The following is a 12,215-nucleotide window of genomic DNA, read 5'->3' as shown; positions in this document are numbered from 1 at the left end:
TCCTCTGTCAGGTGTCTAATCTTCCCCTCATGGGGAAGAGCGCAAGCAATGTCTATGGTGTCACTTCAAGAGGTGCCTCCATTTAATATTTGTGAGGCAGCTACATGGAGCTCAGTCTACACATTTGCTTGACACTGTCTCTTGGTGCAGAACTCCTCTGCTGATTTGCATCTTTTGGAACATCAGTCCTTCATTTGGGTCTGCCATCTATGACCTAACACACCCCTCCTATTTGAGTACTGCTTGTCAGTCACCCACAATGGAATGCATAAAGGGACCAGCTATTGAAGAAAAGAAAGTTACTTACCTTTATAGTAACTGGAGCTTCTTCGAGATGTGTGGTCCCTATCTGTATTCCACTTCCACTACCTGCCCTCCTTCCCCTCTGCTTCGGAACTTCTCTGATTTGCAGTGGAGAAGACAGAGGTGGTCGGTCTGCCCCATGCTTTATCTCCTCTGTTGGAGGCATGAAGTGAGCCGGGGCACGTGTGTGGACCAATGGATGCCGCTTTCTAAATTCTCCAGTTCCTGGTAGGTGGAGCATGTGCGTACTCAGTGGAATACAGATAGGGACCACACATTTCAAAGAACCTCCAGTTTCTATAAGGTCAGTAACTTTCTCTTTCTGCCTTACACTCCCGTTCTGGCCTCATTTATACCAACTTCCTCCCCTAAGTAGAACCACATTGACTTCACTTGGCTTGTACTGTTATGACTGGGCAGTCATATAATTCTGTAATCCTTATTTAAAAACAAATCTCTCATTAGTAAAAAATAGAAAAGCATGGAAGATTTGAAGTATGTTTGAATGTTCCTCCCATATAAAAGACCCCGCTCAAAAAATTCTAGGTTTTAGTAATTTTTCCATGCTAAAGTAGCAGTACAGCTCCAGCAGTATGTGCAGCTCAGTCTTGCTTAATTCGGTACTTGGCTGGAATAAGTTTCACTAAATGTAGTAATTTTTACCCAAAAGATATCAGAGGAGGAGATTGAAAGAATTATGTCTGGACAAGAATTTGAGGGGGAGGCAAACATCTCTTGGAGTAACAATGGAGACAGTGACCATAGTTCTCCTGGAAATGGAGTTTCTGAGAGCAACCAGCCATCACCTGTTTCTACTCCGTCTTCAAGGTGGGAGTTTCCATTGAAAGAATTTCAGATGAATGTAACTCTGCCTATATTTCCCCGAGGACTGCATTTTGGGCCAAAAGTGAAAACGAGCATTTTGATGTGTAACTCAAACACATCTTGCGAATGCTGACCTCTTCGTAAATATATTTTAGCTAGAGACATATACACTGTGTTAGATCAATCCAGTGTGATCCGAGAGTAAAAGTCTCATGGAAGATTGACAAAGAAATGTTGGATTAAAGATCTTACATTTAAAGCAAATATCTTAATCTGTTTTAATACCACTTCAGATTATGAAAATCTGTAAATTTTATACACATAATTTACCTTTCGGTATTAATGCTATCTGTTTACTTTCTTCCATTTCATTTTGTTTGTACGTTGAAAATGAGCTAGTCAGCTTATTTGATTTTCTAATTACTTTATAGTTTGTGTTACTCTCAGGTTCACGTCCCCTAGCACATTGTTTCAGTACTTGGGTTGCAAACACTGGAAAGAATGTTGAAATTCTTTTAAATCCCCCCGCCCTCCTCCCCCCCACACACACTTCCATTATCAGTTGTTTTAAAAATGTAAATGAAAATATTTTTATTCATAGGTTTTGTAAACCTTTTTATTCAAAAACCTAAATTCTGGGCCTTTCAGTAAGTAGAGATGGAAATGCTTAGCACAAACCTTGGCTATGTGATTTAATCTAAGAATGCTTTCTAAGCAGCAGACTTTCTAGAAAGTCACAGTAAATTGAGCTAGCATGGGGGTCAGGCTGGACCTGATGCAAGTATGAAGCAGCTTGTCTGCATGCTCTTGATTGCTTTCACCACAGAATTTAACCAGAAGGGATTTTTCATCCCTTTTCTTTTCTATGAAGCATTGTTTCCATCTGTCCCTGAGCTGGATGAAAGATTGTAATGAATTAGATGGAGTTTGTCCAGTCTATTAAATAGATCTTCCCTTTTCAGTAGGTCTGTGGAGCTGAATGGATTCACTGCACTCAGGGATCAATATATTGGGACTCCAGTGTCCACGCACTATCAGTACCTACCGCACCTTTTTAACTATTCTGCTCACTCGGCTCTGATGCCCCCACAGACCCGAAGCCTAGATCCCCAGTCACATAGTCTTATCAATCAGTTAGTGTCAGCTGAGGACCTGGAACCACTTGGCACTCCAATGCTTATTGAAGATGGGTAAGTGCACATGATTTGGTGGAGTGAGGCTGCCCTGAGCCACTCCATTGTAATGCCGGTACTGTCTCTGTTTACACATGCACAGCACATAGAACGTGCATAAATTAGTGTTATTGGGGGAACACCTTTTGAGTATTTAAATTCATAATAACATTGTATTTACAGATCTCTTAATTTTGCATGTGTATAGGTAATTAAATAAATTATGCCTGATTCTGAAGCCAGTAGCCAAAGAATGTCATCCAAGGGCTAGAGCTGAGACTGTGATGCTAATGTCTGAAAGCTGAGAGGATCTGTTTCACAAGTGAAATCACTTTTCTCTTCTTTGCATAATATTTTGTACATCTGTGGAGTACAACGTCCACTTCCCTTGTAAATGGGAAGCAGCAGCAGCTTGTTAATCTGTCTGGTATCCAGGACTGCAGGAGGCTTCCTGAGAGCAGGGCTGCTGGTAGAATGAGAAGATTGCTAGTTAGGTTCAGTCAGCATCTGCAGGGATGGCATTCTTCTCTGGGGAAAAACACAGGTGCAGGGATGGTACCTTTCATCACCTGCTGTCTGTGGGCTCAGGAGCAGAAAAGCCAACAGTCAGTCTCTGTTCTCACCACTGGGTGACACTGTGGTCACCAGGAATTAAGACACACGCAGATGTTATCTTGTTGTCCTGGTGCCTTGTGTTCCAATGTTTTAAATCTGTTTTTGTGTTTTCCTATTAACTGTGCCTGCAGGTATAAAGTGACTCAGGCAGAGCTGTTTGCATTGCTGTGTCGTCTGGCAGATGAGTTGCTTTTCAGGCAGATTGCTTGGATTAAGAAGCTGCCATTCTTCTGTGAACTCTCAATCAAGGACTATACTTGCCTGCTAAGTTCCACTTGGCAGGAGCTGATTCTGCTGTCCTCACTAACCGTTTACAGTAAACAGATCTTTGGTGACCTTGCTGATGTAACCTCCAAGTACTCTCCCTCTGATGATGAGCTGCACAGGTGAGGTGGTGGGTTAAATCTTCTAGGGCTGTAACAGTATCTAGTCATTTTGGCAGGGGGGGAGGGGGAAAAGAGGGTCTGTTCCTAGCTCTGCCACTGACTCGCTGTTTATCCCTGGACAAGTCTCTCAGCTGGCATCTCACTTTCCATCTTGGTATGAAGGGATTATAGTCCCCACCCTTGTAAATCACTCTGAAATCTTTTATATGTATGTGTAGGGATCATTGCTTAAGAGAAGATAAAAAATTTTTGGTGAGGAGCATGTGGGCAAAGGAGGGGTACCTTCCCTTTCTACCCATCTCAAAATCCCTGTATGGAGTTGGTTGTGTGGAACGCCCTCTGGATCTTGTCAATCAGCTGCCGAAGGGTTGCCTAGGGAGTGATGCCTGCTACTCCCCTGGAGTAGGGTACATTCCCTTTGTTCTGCCTGCAGCCCTAACCCCTATGCTGTCCTTAGGCCTCTCCATCTCATGAAAGCCATTTAGATATTTGAAACCTAAAGTCTATTTGCAGAGGTGGGAGATTACTCAAAACTGTAATAGAAAGAATCTACTCTCTCAGGAAAACCTTGTGCACAGGTTGGCCTACTTTCAGTGTGTTCCATTCAGATTAACTTGCTGAGGGATGTCATTTCAGCTCTGCTCTCAAGGGTGACAGGCATAAATGGGAGCTTGAAGTCAAAAGTCTGTTACATTGCAACATTTTAAATCCTACAAAGCCTTAGCTGGTGTGAAGAATTATGAATGGGGATATAGCTCTTGTATTAAAGGACCCTTTTGAGATTCATAGCATAGGCTTGGTTTTCAGAGGTGCTGAGCCCCCACAGTTCATTGATTTCAACTGGAGATATGGAGACGCAGCACTTTTGAAAATCAGACCCTAGATGTGTGAAATATGCCTTATCTGCATTCCTAGCGCACATGATGTTCTTTGGATCTTACAACCTACTAGCGCCATTTCTGCTGTTTGTTTACACTTTTTTCACTTGGGACTGTGCAATTAAATGAGTCCATTTCGCTTTCAGTTTTGAGTGCCCAAATTTTGAGATTTGAGGAAAAACGTCTAGTCTAATGACTTGTGATTTCACAATCACAACTCAAAATTTCAATCAGCTTTGCCATCACTTTTGAAAATCATGGCCCTTGCTCTTGTCATGTGGTTGTGATGTTTGGATTTCCCTGTATGCAGGGAAATGTTCAAAAATCTCTTAGTTTAAAAAAATACCATCCTCTTTAAATGAGGATTTATCTCTCTCTCTCAAGCTTCTGATTTTTATTTGTAAAAAACATAAATGTCGGGTTTAAACTTATGTCTCCTTTAAGATGACTCATCTAGAGCTAGTCTATGCAGAGTTTCTGTGCTAATTTAACATCAGGGCTCAATCTGTAGATGAGGCCTTAAATAATTTTCAATTTGAAATATCCTTTTGAAACCCGAGATAGGAAAAAGGGCAAGTCCTGTGAGATCAGAGGGAGAGATCCCATGACTTCCGTTTACTTTTGTCATTGAAATGGCCGGTTTCATTTTCTTCACATCCGTCTGAGCGTATATAGTTCACAGAAGTTTACCCCGACTATTCTGATGGAATATGGCAGATTTCTTAAGCATTCTTCTGAAACTCTCTAAGATGCTTCAGGTTTCAGAGTAGCAGCCGTGTTAGTCTGTATTCGCAAAAAGAAAAGGAGTACCCGTGGCACCTTAGAGACTAACAAATTTATTAGAGCATAAGCTTTCGTGAGCTACAGCTCACTTCATCGGATGAAGTGAGCTGTAGCTCACGAAAGCTTATGCTCTAATAAATTTGTTAGTCTCTAAGGTGCCACGGGTACTCCTTTTCTTTTTAAGATGCTTCAGTGCATTATTTCAGATTGCTTTTTATTAATTGTTTCCTCAGGGTTGATATTAAGACCCAATGAAATTAAAGAGCAGTGAACTTTTAAACAAAAATTTGGGGTAAAATGATCCATTTCTAGATGTTTTAACCCAATCAACCAGCAAAAGCTTGCTCCTGTGGCCTTGCCTGATGCACTGTAGCACATGCAGTACTTATGCTGCGAGGGTAAGGAATAGGGGCACAAATTAGGAGTAATCCCTGCACGTAGCACAAAAAAGAATATGGCACAAGACTGAGCATCTGTACCCTATAGTTCTAGTTTCACCAGTGTAGTTCCTTTTAACTACTGAAGATCCCCCTTGGACAATACAGATTTTTCCCAGCATTCTGAAGAAAAGCAGAGAGTGATAACCTAGTGTCAAGGCCAGTTTTCCCATAGAAATTCTTCCTTTCTTCACCCTAGGATTGAGAGGAGAATCCCTTTATGTGAGGAATTACTCAGGCTCAAAGAAATACTATATAAATATTGTAAATAACCACGAGCTACAAAACGACAAAAACTCGTTCGCAAAGCTTCCCAGTTAGAAGCAGAATGAAGAACTGATCATACAGCTAGTGACCTTGTTTCCACAATATTATGTTATTAATTGCTATTTCATTGTTTTTGATTACATAAATTTGATGATGTTGCAACTGAGCTGACACTGCAGAGGAAACAGCACTATCTGATGCTCCAAGTGATGACCTGCCTTTAATTCATCATCTTGGTTAGTTTTCTTTCTTCTGTAGTCCGAATCCCAGACGATTCTTGTTTGGATAGCAGAGAGACTGACAGCATTGTGACAGAACATTTGCAGGATTTACTTAACTGGCTGCCCAGCCTCCCTGTTAATATTTGACCTTCTGTGGCTCTGCCCTTGCTGGAGCTGGTCGTTGTGCCATGGTAATTATAGGATGGTAAATCTTGAGTGTCATTTTATAAATAATCCGTGATCTAATAAAGACATTCAAAGTGCAACGAGTGCAGCTTCAATGAGGAGTCTCTTGGCGAGAGCCAAGCACTTACTCCTGTGAGCAGGTTTGCTTATGCTCAAGCTCTCCCTCTCAAGGCCCCAAAAGTTGACGTGTATAAAATATGAGGCAGACCCAAAATGAAAGAGAGATAATAAAGGAGTCTTCTTAACCCTTCCGACTCTGGCAATTTCTAACCTGCCAGCCTCAGAGATGCTTTAGAGAAGATCTGTGTATTTATCCAAGGGGTTAAAATAATAGATGTGTTTTGACAGTGGAATGGTTCCTTTAACCTCAGTTACTGATTCAGCATTTAAACTATCACTAATTGATGCTAGCAAAAAAGTGAAAATGTAGCTTTACCAGGCCATTTGGAAGGAAGGAGGAGTGTTGTGTGTGGTGCACAGCTGAGGGATCTACATGTGGAAGTGCCCACTCAGTCATGCAGTCATCTTATTTCAGAGTGAGCATTTTATTTATAGCTTAAATATCCATGTGTAACAGGGCAGTAGTAACAATACTAAGCTTTTGTATTAGAGTGAAAGTCTTAGCAGCGCTCTCCCATGTGCTCATGGGAGAGCGTGTAAGTGTCCTCCTATCTTCTGTGGGAGCCAAGTGTCCCTGGCTGGCTCCTCCCTGACTCTTTAACACCTGGCCAGCAAAGAAGCGGCTCTAGGCTTATTCAAGATATTTTCTCTCCCCCAAAAGTATGCCTTGCCTTTTCTTTTTTATCTTTAATACTAAATCAGTGTGTGGTGTTTCTTCCTCCTGGTCAGCCTCTTACTGGACTCTGGGATTTCACAAGTCTGATAGAGAGCTAGGTTGCTGCACCAGCCACTGGCCAGCTCGGCACTGCCCCACTAAGCATGTGCTGCTCAAAGTGCTTTTTACACTCTGAGTTACGCTTGGCTTTGTGATGGTCATTTCTATCAACCAGCTTTTTCCTTCCGGGGTACAAAAGCAGTGTTTTTACTTGCATCTCCAGCAAGTAATACCAGAGGCCATCTCTTCCAAAGCAGTCACTGACTCTTCATTGAAACATAGATCTGCATCATCCCCTCATATAAACCAGTGTAACCCCAGTGAGTTCACTGGGATTACCTGGGTGTAACAGAGGGTTTTATTTGGCTCTTTTCACGGTAGAGCGGCTCACTGTAATGGTTCTCCAATATTCATGAATGACTGCTGTTGTCTGAGATTCATGTTGTCTGTTAGCCAACTTAAAATAATATGCTGATCTAAGATGCCCTGGCACTTAGAAGGTTGTAGTTTATTTCTGTACCTGGCTATAACCGTGACTGCCAGTATATAAGTAGATGAAAAATGAATAAATATCAACTTTTTCATGTTTTAATTCTGATTTAAACTGCTGGCAAAATGTTTGTTTTCTAGATCTAATGTTTAAATCTCTGGAGTCTAGTAAAAATGCTAATAAAATGCATGGCAGCTTAAACTTTTTACTGTTACTCCTGCTCATACATAGCTAGGAATTAGACTGGTGTAAAAGCTGTGAGGCAGACAGTGTGTGGAGGAGTCAGTGCTCCAGAAGGACTAGGGCTGTGCAAAACAGAACAGCTTTGTTTGAAAAGGGGAGGAATGTATGCACAGAAAACCAAGACCGTTCTTCAGCAAGCATGAGAGAAGAGCTCTCCTGGATTTATGGAAGTGACGAGTGGTTGGTAAAAATGTGCATGCTCAAAAAACAATTAGACCCAGCAGAGGATTGTGAGTGGTCTTTGTGCTCATTAACTTCTTGAGCTTTGCAATCTTGCACCTGCAGGATTTTTAATGTCAAGTTGAGAGCAAGAAAATTGTACAACTTTAGATTAGCCGACAAGGCTTTCATCACTTACAATATTACTTCCCCGAAGAACTGACCTAAAGTTCAGACAGCTTGTTTTCTCTTCTCTGAGGCCAAACTCCACCATGCATTTTACAAATAACTTTGAAGTAAACAAATACACGTGCCAAAATAAGATGATATTCAGTGAAGGGGCGTTTTATTTTTCATCTGTTCAGAGATGGCTTTCTGGCTATGCTCTGGTTGTGTACTGTATAATGCCAGAACACACAGCTGAAGCTTTCCTGAACATTTCTGTCTCACTGCTATAGATTTATGCAACATACTACTTCTTCCAAACTAGCCTTTATCGCTTTAAACCACATGTAGCAGGAATGGCTACTGGCCATTTGCACAAATAGAACACTGAAATATGCGATCTGTACCTTCAGATCCTCATGTCACTTATGCCATCTTTTTGTCTACTGTCCTGTGATCCAGTCACCTCCAAGAAGGGGTCCTCTCAGACTCCTCCTGCAGAAATCTAGGACTCCCTACAGGACTAGGACTCTTCACTACAGAGTTTCCATAGAGCTCATTCCCATAGTTCTTAAGAGACTGCAGTCACTGGACTGTTGTGAGCCCTTCCCAACCTACTATATTACACGTCCCTCCCCGTTAACGAGTTCTTTGGGCAAATGTCCTAGCTCAGAGAGAGATTTGCAGCTTGTAAGCTTGTAAACCCGTACCTTGTGTGTTTTGTTTTCTTGGAAAGAGTTCAGCTCCTCCTTCTAACTTTAAAATTGCTTGGACGTTCTCTCTCTCATGCATCAGACTCCCACGTTTGCATGAAATCTCCTGTTCACCTGCTAGTTAAGAGCTCACATCTGAAGCTTTGCACATCAGCACATATCCATGTGCCCTCCATGTGCAGTTTCATTCTGACATGGTGGGGTACAGGCATGCTGTTGGAAATGGGAGAAGAAACCTGTGTCCAAATGGGACAAACAGATTACGTTTATATCACCTGTAGTCATGACATGACCACATCGTGTGACTGGTGAACATCTCACCTGAGATGTTCTAACACCTTATTCCTACAGCACTGCATGGCTAGGAGAAAAGTTCAAGCTGGGGAGGGCTCATGGCAGCTAAAAGAGGGCTGGAGCTGAGAGAGAGAACTGGGGAAGTGCTGGGAAGGTGAGTGGAGGAGGATGGTGTGATTTTTTTTTTTTCCTGTATAAAGCCTTAAGAACAAGTGGCTGTGTTGAAGCAGGCAGAGTGCTGTGTAATGTGATAAATGACTGCCCTGGATCCAGCGTGAAGGCCTAGGGTATGCAGGACCAACCATCAGATACTTAGCACATAATGAATCTGGCAAGGCAAGCCTGATTTTGCCGAGTCTGTTCTGAGATGAGCAGCAGGAACAGGAGGGACAGTCTATTCATTCCAAATTTCTAGACTAATTTCTAAATAAGAGCTTTGAAAAATATCATCTGAAGAAAACCACTAAAGCTTTTGAGGTTTTCCTGTCCCTGTTTTCAACCCTTCCTTTGCCTTGCAGCCCGCATTCGATGGTGGACACTCTGTAATAGTGAATAACTATAATTTATCTGGAAGTCGTATAGATTTCACCAAACTTCCTAGATGGACCTGCACAGTTGATGGTTCATAAAATAGAGTGTAACTATTACTGAGTGTATAATACTTTGCACAACCCCAGAGCTTTCTGTCTAAGGATCGTCCCATTTCACAAACTAGTGAATTAAGCCTCACAACGAGCCTGTGAGGTGGGGAAATATCTTCATTTAAATCTGGGGAAATTGAAACAGGATTAGTAACTTGTCCAGGGCCATGCAATAAATCATTGGCAGAGCCAGGAACTTCTAATACTTTTTCTCCCAGTCATAGTAACCTAATACCATGACCAGGCATCACATGTCCACAAGCAGCTATGCCAATATACACCAATGTGCACCCACAAAATCCCCATTTTCCTTAAAGGTCTGATGTAACTGGCAAATATGTTGTTCTGAATCACCTTGTTACCAGTTTTGCTTCTCATGAATAGTGTCAACAGACCTGAAGCTTCTGGGTCTCTGACTTATAACGCAAGGTATTAAAGTATTTTAAGTGCCATAGAGTTTTAGTAAGTCACTAAGCTCCCTACTGTTTAATTGCAAAGGGCCTCTCCTCTTTCAGTACCCTGTTGTGTACATTGGTCTCCCTTTCCTTCAGATTCAGTGAAGAGGGAATGGAGGTGATGGAACGGCTGATCTACCTCTACCGCAAATTTAACCAGTTGAAGGTCAGCAATGAGGAGTACGCGTGTATGAAAGCCATTAACTTCCTAAATCAAGGTGAGTGGCAGAAGAAGGGGATTAGTCCCACTGGAGTAAATGACTAGTCAATAAGCTAGTCAATTTTTGCTTCCTTTGGATGATGGGGAGAGAGAGAGGGGGTCCTAAATCCAAACTGAAATGGACTCCTGAGCATTAAAAGGTTTTTGTTTTTGCGATTGCGCAGTTAAAGCCATATTGAGTGTGTGCTATTTCAGACACCTAAATGAAGCAATTGTAGAGGAAGTGAAAGGATTCACTTTGCTTAATCAATTTTTAATGCCTTTAATCGTAGACACCAAGGACAGTATGTGCGTCACTTTAAATACGTACCTACTTTACCAGCAGCAGAATAAGAACAGAGCAGAGTGACTGATGAAATCTTTCTAGATAAGGCCTGAATGACTGATTACCTACCAGCTGTTGTGGCAAACTTCTCATCATGCACAAGTGCATGTCATCTGAAAATATTGCTGCTCATGGTGGAAGGGTCTAGGCCAGTGACACTCAGACCTCAGTGGTTCAGGAGCCAAATTAACGATCAGCATTACCCAAAAGAGCCACAGTTGTGTGAATTCACTCTGTGTGTTAAAATAACAGGAGTACTTGTCGCATTTTAGACACTAACAAATTTATTTGAGCATAAGCTTTCGTGAGCTACAGCTCACTTCATCAGATGCATTCAGTGGAGTAATTTAATTTTATCCTCAAATGCAAAATGAGCAAAATGACTGACCAAGTATCATTTTATCAATTACAATTGGCTAATAACATAGTAAAAGCATCCTGATTGGTTAATAACTTGGGTTAATTAAATCACACAGTGTTTTAATAGCATGTGCTGCAAAGAGCCGCAAGAGTTGCATTGAAGAGCCACTTGTGGCTTGCGAGCCTCGGAGTATCACTGGTCTAGGCATTTTCTGACAGGCAGCAATCAAGACAACCAATTTGCATCACTTTTTTCCACTTTAAGCTGTTAGCTTTGTAAACCTTTGTGCACTATATGTTGGATAACCTCACTGGCATTGTTTTCTGTATTCTTCATCATTGTGTTTCCCTTCACCTAATATTTTTGTCTGACATTTTTTAAGAAAGTGAAAATATGCATTTTGTCCTTTAATATGGTGCCTAATGCAGTAATATTTGCAGGTAACGAATGCTGCCTAATAAGGGGACTGACTCCATTTGTGGTCAAACACAGCATTTCAGAGCTGTCAGGAGTCTCATAACAGAATTGACTAACACTTCAAAATTCATGAAGTCAGCATAGAAATAACATGCAAATGGATTCTGCAATGGCAGGGCCAGCTTGGGGTGGCAGTCAGAAAGGGGCGGCAGAGTTTCCGCCACGGTGGCAAATCGGGGGCAGCTTCTCTTTCCCCTGCCATCCGTGGCGGCAATTGCTTGGGGCGGCAAAACCGGTTGAGTCGGCGCTGTGCAATGGTAGCACAGGGTGGGAAGTTACTGGTCTTTTCTCTGAGACTCTACCATGCTGAAATTATTTGGAAGGTTCAATTTCTTCAGTAACGCTTGGTATGGGTCACTCCAGTCCAATACCGTGGTGTGGTTCCCATGTCAGTACTCGTGTGTGTATGATGTTACTGCACATGTATGAAGCATGTTACCAGAGGTTTGTGTGTTACTTGTGCATAAATGAAAAACTATTGAACGGCACTAGCCTAATAAGTGAGTTTCAAAAGCAGTTCAAGAAATAAGAACCACTGGGAATTTTCTGTACCACAAGGAATTGTTCTACTTTGCAAGGATACGTTGAAATCCCCTCCTCCCCCTGGGTATACCAAGTGTTTTGTGCTGACACTTCAGTGTGTGCCCTAGCACAGATTCCGGTTTGCTTCCCTGGACTGTTTCCTGACACTGGATGATAGACTTCTTTAGCTGTCTCCATTGTTTTTCAAAATGTATTTTCATTAACTTCCTGTCTTCTTTTAT

The 12,215-nt window shown here is 41.9% G+C and overlaps 1 protein-coding gene across 5 annotated transcripts in view; it reads left to right on the top strand.

The window, feature by feature from the left end:
* Window positions 1-12,215, top strand: part of NR6A1 (nuclear receptor subfamily 6 group A member 1) — a 197,615-nt gene that overhangs the window by 172,605 nt on the left and 12,795 nt on the right. For 3 of the 5 annotated variants that reach the window (XM_038375029.2, XM_043498624.1, XM_043498625.1), the window contains 4 exons: window positions 974-1,131; window positions 2,091-2,318; window positions 3,047-3,301; window positions 10,165-10,286. In XM_038375029.2, coding sequence (XP_038230957.1) covers window positions 974-1,131; window positions 2,091-2,318; window positions 3,047-3,301; window positions 10,165-10,286 — 763 coding nt within the window. The remainder of the gene's footprint in view (window positions 1-973; window positions 1,132-2,090; window positions 2,319-3,046; window positions 3,302-10,164; window positions 10,287-12,215) is intronic. The other 2 variants (XM_038375030.2, XM_038375034.2) reach the window with 2 other exon arrangements.

This window comes from Dermochelys coriacea, chromosome 16 (genome assembly GCF_009764565.3).
Source record: "Dermochelys coriacea isolate rDerCor1 chromosome 16, rDerCor1.pri.v4, whole genome shotgun sequence".
NCBI classification, from domain to species: domain Eukaryota; kingdom Metazoa; phylum Chordata; order Testudines; family Dermochelyidae; genus Dermochelys; species Dermochelys coriacea.
The sequence above is the reverse complement of the archived record's forward strand: the minus strand, read 5'-3'. Positions and strand labels throughout refer to the sequence as shown.